This window comes from Epinephelus fuscoguttatus, linkage group LG5 (assembly GCF_011397635.1).
Source record: "Epinephelus fuscoguttatus linkage group LG5, E.fuscoguttatus.final_Chr_v1".
Classification (NCBI taxonomy): Eukaryota; Metazoa; Chordata; class Actinopteri; order Perciformes; family Serranidae; genus Epinephelus; species Epinephelus fuscoguttatus.
The window spans coordinates 3,794,958-3,803,114 of NC_064756.1; the positions used below are offsets into that span (position 1 = coordinate 3,794,958).

Genomic DNA, 8,157 nt, shown 5'->3' on the forward strand with positions numbered 1-8,157 from the left:
TTAGAAGGTATCAAAGAGTCTTAAATGTAATGAACAAACATCTTTCTTTTCTCTTGGCTGCTGTGAGCAGTAATGTTGGTTATGAAATGTTTTTGTCAAGAGTTGTTCAACACATCTAAAATTGTGTCGGTTGATTGTAGGAGCCCGTTTCAGTTAAACATTGTACCTACTGTTTAATTCTGCAGCTAGGAAGCATTAGCAAAAGTCAAATAAACAAATAATGCTAAATGGGATCTAGACTGCATTAATGTAACTAATTATATGATTAAAAATTAGAGTTACACACTGCTGGGGAGTGCAGACAAACTATGCTATACTGGCCGACTGGTTTTCCATCTAAAATGACAGAATGATTGTGAAACAGATATTAAACTGGTATTAAACAGGTTTTAGAAGGTATAAAATTCAACCTACAGAAACCCTTCTGAGAAGGTACAAGAAGCTAAAAAGCAGAGCCACAGAGTTGGTGAAATTTTTTAATTGAAGACATCATTAGTACAATCAGGCTACAGTCATGCTAGCAGGCTGTATACAGTGGGTACGGAAAGTATTCAGACCCCTTTAAATTTTTCACCCTTTGTTTCATTGCAGCCATTTGCTAAAATCAAAAAAGTTCCTTTTATTCCTCATGAATGTACACTCAGCACCCCATCTTGACAGAAAAAAACAGAAATGTAGAAATTTTTGCAAATTTATTAAAAAAGAAAAACTGAAATATCACATGGTCATAAGTATTCAGACCCTTTGCTCAGTATTGAGTAGAAGCACCCTTTTGAGCTAGTACAGCCATGAGTCTTCTTGGGAATGATGCAACAAGTTTTTCACACCTGGATTTGGGGATCCTCTGCCATTCTTCCTTGCAGATCCTCTCCAGTTCTGTCAGGTTGGATGGTGAACGTTGGTGGACAGCCATTTTCAGGTCTCTCCAGAGACGCTCAACTGGGTTTTGGTCAGGGCTCTGGCTGGGCCAGTCAAGAATGGTCACACAGTTGTTCCGAAGCCACTCCTTTGTCATTTTAGCTGTGTGCTTTGGGTCATTGTCCTGTTGGAAGGTGAACCTTTGGCCCAGTCTGAGGTCCTGAGCACTCTGGAAGAGGTTTTCTTCCAGGATATCTCTGTACTTGGCCGCATTCATCTTTCCTTCAATTGCAACCAGTCGTCCTGTCCCTGCAGCTGAAAAACACCCCATAGCATGATGCTGCCACCACCATGTTTCACTGTTGGGACTGTATTGGGCAGGTGATGAGCAGTGCCTGGTTTTCTCCACACATACCGCTTAGAATTAACGCCAAAAAGTTCAATCTTGGTCTCATCAGACCAGAGAATCTTATTTCTCATAGTCTGGGAGTCCTTCATGTGTTTTTTGGCAAACTCTATGCGGGCTTTCATATGTCTTGCACTGAGGAGAGGCTTCCGTCGGGCCACTCTGCCATAAAGCCCGACTGGTGGAGGGCTGCAGTGATAGTTGACTTTGTGGAACTTTCTCCCATCTCCCTACTGCATCTCTGGAGTTCAGCCACAGTGATCTTTGGGTTCTTCTTTACCTCTCTCACCAAGGCTCTTCTCCCACGATTGCTCAGTTTGGCTGGGCGGCAGGTCTAGGAAGAGTTCTGGTCCCAAACTTCTTCCATTTAAGGATTATGGAGGCCACTGTGCTCTTAGGAACCTTGAGTGCTGCAGAAATTCTTTTGTAACCTTGGCCAGATCTGTGCCTTGCCACAATTCTGTCTCTGAGCTCCTTGGGCAGTTCCTTCGACCTCATGATTCTCATTTGCTCTGACATGCACTGTGAGCTGTAAGGTCTTATATAGACAGGTGTGTGCCTTTCCTAATGAAGTCCAATCAGTTTAATTAAACACAGCTGGACTCCAATGAAGGAGCAGAACCATCTCAAGGAGGATCAGAAGAAATGGACAGCATGTGAGTTAAATATGGGTGTCACAGCAAAGGGTCTGAATACTTATGACCATGTGATATTTCAGTTTTTCTTTTTTAATAAATTTTCAAAAATTTCTACATTTCTGTTTTTTTCCGTCAAGATGGGGTGCTGAGTGTACATTCATGAGGAATAAAATGAACTTTTTTGATTTTAGCAAATGGCTGCAATGAAACAAAGAGTGAATAATTTAAAGGGGTCTGAATACTTTCCGTACCCACTGTATATCTTTGCTCTGCAGCATCGGGTTGCTAAACACAAAACAACAAAACCTTTGTTTGCTGGCACAAAATCCACTGAAAACTCAGTGACAGGAGAAAAAACATCCACATAAGTCAACAAATTGCTTATAAATACTTACACTTGGTGGCACAGAAGGTGCTTGAAACTTGACAGCTTTCTAAAAAACACCCATATTCAGTGGTAAAATGCAGCTGGAAATACAGCAATCGCTTGCTTAAAAACCCCCACGTTCAGTGACACATAAGCCACTCGACAAAAGGTGACAGGCCGCTAAAAAACACCCATGTTCAGTAGTGCAAATGCTGCTGGAAAGGCGGCCACTGGTCACTAACAAACACTCACCTTCAGTGGCACAAATGCCACTAAAAATGTGACCATTGGTCACCCAAAAAACACCCAAAATCAGCAGCACAAACGCCACTGGAAATGCAGCAACGGGCAGCTGCAAATCATCCATGTTCGATGGCACAAAAGCCAGTGGAAACGTGGCCACAGTTCGCTTTAAAACACCCATGTTTAGTAGCACAAACATCCCCTGCAAATGAGAAGATGGATGCACAAAAAACACTAACACTATGCTTCCACCGGTCACAAAATAACACCCACATTTGGTGGCTCAAAAGCCGGTGGAAAGACGGCCACTGGTCGCTAAAAAACAACAATGTTCAGTTGTACAAATGCTGCTGCAAATGAGGAGATGGGTGCCCAAAAACACTAACACTATGTGGTCACTGGTCACAAAAAACACCCACATTCGCTGATACAAATGCCACTGGAAAGGTTCTGGCAGGTCGCTGAAAAACACCCATGTTTGGTGGCTAAAACACTGCTAGAAACGCAGCTAGGGGTCGCTAAAAATCATCCACGTTCTGCGTCACAAAAGCCAGTGGAAAGGTGGCTACAGGTCGGTAAAAAACATTTATTTTCAGTGACACAGAGCTGCTTGAAATGCAGCGATGGGTTGCTAAAAAACACCCATGTCTGGTGGCCTAAATGCTGCTGGAAAGGTCTCCGTTGGTTGCTAAAAAAAAACAGAGGGATTTAGCGAATGAAAGAGAGGAAAGCGGGAAATGGAGGTCATGATTGAAAAGAATAAGTAACAAAGAGGAGGAGAAGAAGAGACAGTGCCAAAGAAGAAATGGTGAGTCGCAGGAGTGATTTCACAGTGGAATTAAAACAGAAATGATTTGGGATTTCCCAGCAGATGGAGGACAGGTTGTGTCAACATGCATCAGCAGGTAAAGATGTGCCAATAAAGTTAATTCACAGAAAGAAAAATAAGAGGCTGACGGGGGACCAGGGGATTGACCTTCTGACCCTATGATGTCATCACCTCCTCCCTGTCCTCTGCTGCAGAGTGTGTGTGTGTGAGAAGGGGGTTAAGTTAATGATAAATGAAAGCCATATGTCAGTGGTGTTCCTCCTCCCTCTCCTGCTCCTCTCTGTTTCTCTTTAGTCCAATTTCACATTCAAATGCAGCACAAAGTTTTACACCAAGTAACCAGAAAATCAATGACAAAGAAAAGCACAAATGAATGCACTGTTTTAGCTGATGGAGAAGAATAGCTGGTGGAGCTAAATCTGCAGGCGGTGCCATTAAACCACTGCAGAAGGAGAAGAGGACACAATGAGATGAGGTCTTTTCTTCAGTTTACAGCTTCTCCTGGGAGGTTTATTTTATGTACAATTATAAAATGTGCAACTCATTTTAATTTGAGCTGAATACATGTTGACCGGGATGGATCTCCTTTCTGTTTCAAGTCTCCACCAGCTGATTTTTACAGAAATGAAAGAAAAGGAGTCAAAATAAATCTGACCTGCGATCAGTTCAGACAACTCAACTATTCACTGGCTCTGCTTCAGATGCTGAGCTCAGGCCAACCATCAAACAGCTGCAGGTCACATGATCGCAGCTGGAGCAGCTTCACACATTACACATGTGACCTCATAAGTTGAGATTTCTGTGGTCTTTAGCTTCAACACTCTGTGGCCTGTTGCACAAAACACCTTACGTTTTCTCCTTAAAAGGGTACTTCGCTGACTTTCAACTAGCTTTGTATCAAAACAGTGTGGGTAGTATGTGTGAATGAACTGTGGTAAACTTCCCGCCATCAAACCAGTGCCGAGATATCCCTCCTCGCCTCCCGGCGAAACTCAGCCAGATGACGTAATTTTCATCTTCCAATGGAGTTTCACTGGCTCTCAGGCTATTGCTTGAGCTACAGGTTGTACTTACACATTTTCGTATTGCCCAGTAGCAAATTATATATCAATATTATGTTACTGCACTGCCTATCGCCGACATAAAATGTTTTTAGTAACATATTTTAGCGCCATGTTTATCTGTAATTAGTGACAGTTTGTGAACAGGGAGTGGCTGCCATACTGTTTTCTGCTCAGCGAAAAACAGTATGGAAACAGAAAACGTAAATCAAACGGTAAAACTAGGCAGCACTGATCAAATATAAACCTAGATTCTGTTACAGGGTTGCATATCAAATGTTAACAGGAACAAATTTTAGTTAACTGTTTAACTGTAAGAGATCAAGATTGTTTCTTTCCAGTCATCCGCCATTGTTTCAAACAGTCATGTTTGCATTATGTCACCCACCAGTGGGAGCATTTATTGGTCTGGTGCAGCACAGTGCATTCTAGTAGTTGTAGGACATAGTCTGTCACTGCCCCAGCTTGAGTCTGTACGTGTGAAAGCCTGTTAGAGAAGTGCTGTCTCTGAGGCAGGATTCAGCTAATAGATAAGCAACCTTTCAGCTGTAGAGACATGCCACTATCCAGAGATAGTTTTAGCCGCTATTGGCCAAGCTAACACTAAACTCACTCCGCCGAAAAATCAACCAACACTTGACACACTTAGCACGACAAAACTAGCATCAAACTCTGAGAGAGCTAAGAAAATAACACAGTCCACCACCTACTTCATGTGTAAAGATCTGCATCCTTACAGTGCTGTTGAAAACCAAGGCTTTTGTTACATGCCAAGAACACGTGAACCCAGGTATGTGATTCCATTGCATCGTTTTTCCACCAATACAGCCTTACCCAAGCTCTACAGAGAAGTGAAGCATAAAGCTGAGGAATCTTTGAGTGCAGCAGGAAGGGTGGCGTCAACCTGTGATGCCTTGACTTCAAGGTCAGTTCATATATGACTATAACGGCACATTATCTGATGAAAGTCACAAAAGTCACACCAGAGCAAACACTGCGGACATCCTGCAAAATGCAGCACAAGAATGGAACAGACAACGCTAGCAGGATACCTGCATGTAAAGTGTTTCGCTCATGAGCTTAATCTGTCCTCTCCGAGGGCGTTAAATCTGCCCACAGCTCAGTTAGTCAGGTGTATGCAGCATTTCTGACAGGTGTTATGACAGTGTTAGTCAGTCTGTCTGCTTTGCATCATATTTCACTGCGATTAAAATGATTAAAGTCGATTAACAGACTGAAAACTTGATCTTATGAGGTAAAACTGATGTTGACAAAGTTTTCCTTTGGGGAAATAATTTGCAGTTGGATAAAACAGGTAGTAATAAATTGCGATATATTGCAATGTATTGCATTGCAATAATATCGTATTGTGACCTAAGTATCATGATAATATCATATCATGGGTCCTCTGGTGATTCCCACCCTTACTTCATACTATGAACTTCTGCACATTCCTGCACAGAACTACTATGTCTAAAACTCTCCAGCTCTTTAATTTTTGATAGATATATTGTACATATTGGAGTTTGCATTAAATATCAGCTGATATCTTAAAGGGGTTTATTTCAAATATGATTTAATAGAACAAAACTGAGAGTTTGTCTCTTCCAGCTTTATGTCACACTCATAGATTTCAGATTTAATCATGTGCACGACCTCCCCATCACAATACTACCTGGATACACCACCTGAGAGTCACATGAAAACACTGCAGCTACACAGACAGAGAGAGTGGATGGTAAAAAATTCAACTTACAGACTCTGAAGCCCGGTCCATGGGAGCTGTCTCTCCTTCCTCCTCCTCCTACACCTCCTCCTCCACCCTCACTGCTGCTGTACAGCGTGGTCACGTTGCCTCGCTCGCAGTAGTTGACACATCTGTCCTGGCTGCAGCGCACCTTGCAGATGGTGGGCGTGAACATCACCTGGATCCTCTCCACCCCTCCCCCTGCTCCTCCTGCTCCTCCTGAGACTGTCTGTCCATCAGCTGGCAGAGAAGAGACGAAGACGATGAGGACAGAGGACAGAAAAAAGGAGAGCCGAGGCTGCAGCATGTTGAGCGTTGCAGTCAGAGTTTCTGAGCGTGTTGCATCGTCCGAACTCCCCAAACCTCTCTAACTCTCCCTCACCCGCCTCCCTCTCTCTGTGGCGGAGTGAAAACGAGCGTCGCAGGAAAGAAAGGAGGGAAGGAAGGAAGAAGAAAACGACCAGACGCTTCCCCCTCTTGCTCCGCACTCTTGTTTTTTTCCCAAACACTCCTGAGTGTGTGTGAGCGAGTGAGCAACAGTGTGTCTGAGCAGAAAGTGAGACAGAGCGGGAGAGAGGGAGGTAGAGAGATAATTGAAAGCAGTGTGCAGGACTGGGCTCCACTCCAAACAAAATGTTTAGCAGGGATCTGGTCCATCAGTCCACACTGGGAGAGACAGAGTATTAGTACAGGAGTCGTTCTCTCTCTCTCTTTCACTCCTTCACTTTCTTCATTTCTTTTTTTTATTTGCCTTTTTCTTGGTATGAGCAGAGAGCTTCTTCTTCTCCTGCTGCTGCTGCTGCTGCTGCTGCTGAACAGTTTCATAACAGAACATTAGAGGATGTCAGGCTGATGATGCAACCCTGGTTTGGGTTTCAGAGGACGACATTCACCAAACATTTTGAAGCTAAAAGTAGCTCCTGACTGCAGAGCTGGAAGAACTTCTGAAACTAACTTTAAATAAGTGATGATTTTGTCAGCAGAAAAAATAAGTCTATGATGCTTTTAGGTTGTCATCATTACAAAAAAAATGTTACTAAGTATGAAAGTTTTGGTTCATAAATGGAGAATAAAGCGCTGCACAACAGTTGAACCAGACTGACAGCTGAAGAGACAGAAAAACAGAAGACATCAGCAGTCATTGGTAAAAGAAACTGGAGGCTCACCATTAAAGTGTGAGCAGATTTATATAGGAACAAGTTCCTTTTTACATGTTTTTTATCTTTGTTAAAATAGTTATTATTGAAGAAAGGAAAAAAGACATCAGTCAGCCCCTTCAGCAACTGACCTTTTGCTAAGCCCTGTGATGCTCCAGCAAGCTGCCAGAGTAAGCATGGAGCCCACACTGTAACTAACTGCACTCCCTGAAGATATATTATCATATTTTTGGAAAAATGAAAGAGTGATTCCAGAGAGAAGCAGACAGAGGGGTCTACAGTCTGTGTTTGAAGGATATATCCAGGATATCAAACTGACTCAGCAGCAACAACAGGTTAAAAAGACGAAGATAGTTAGAAGCTAAAGCCGAACTATAGGCTACAGATCACAGTGTAAAAGTGAACCACCACATCACTGCTGATCGCCACACAAGACAATGAATATGAAGGGAAACTTTGCTGATATTGAACCACAGCTGGTTGAATATGAGCAAAGTTTCCCTGCTTCCTTTCACTGGTTCCTGTACAGCAGGGTCTGCCTTTGTTTCACGGTTATAATCATTAAAAGCAAAAGCAGCATGTGTTTACATTCAGTAGGCTATATCTTCAGTAGCTAGCTAGCTAACCCTACACTTTTCAGGGTCTGATTTTGGTTTTGGAACAGGGAAGAAACGTATATCTTTTTCCAACCTCTCCAGGTAACGAGTATCATTAATACACGACGAGCCCCAGGCACAACACTTAGCTCCAAATCCACAACACCAGCCTGGAAATGAAGGAAATCTGAAAAAACTGCATTAGAGTCAAAGGAGCACAGCTGTGTTGGTGTCGGACCCTGGTCTGAGCCGGCC

At 43.0% G+C, this 8,157-nt stretch overlaps 1 protein-coding gene across 6 annotated transcripts in view; it reads right to left on the bottom strand.

Moving 5' to 3' along the window:
• The window catches only part of LOC125888716 (latent-transforming growth factor beta-binding protein 4), a 47,001-nt gene extending 40,069 nt beyond the window's left edge, over positions 1 to 6,932 (bottom strand). For 5 of the 6 annotated variants that reach the window (XM_049576243.1, XM_049576240.1, XM_049576242.1 and 2 more), the window contains exon 1: positions 6,159 to 6,929. In XM_049576243.1, the coding sequence (XP_049432200.1) occupies positions 6,159 to 6,456 (298 nt within the window). In that variant the 5' untranslated portion in view covers positions 6,457 to 6,929. Of the gene's footprint in view, positions 1 to 6,158 lie in introns of all 6 variants that reach the window. The other variant, XM_049576244.1, reaches the window with a different exon arrangement.
• Positions 6,933 to 8,157: the final 1,225 nt, after the last annotated feature.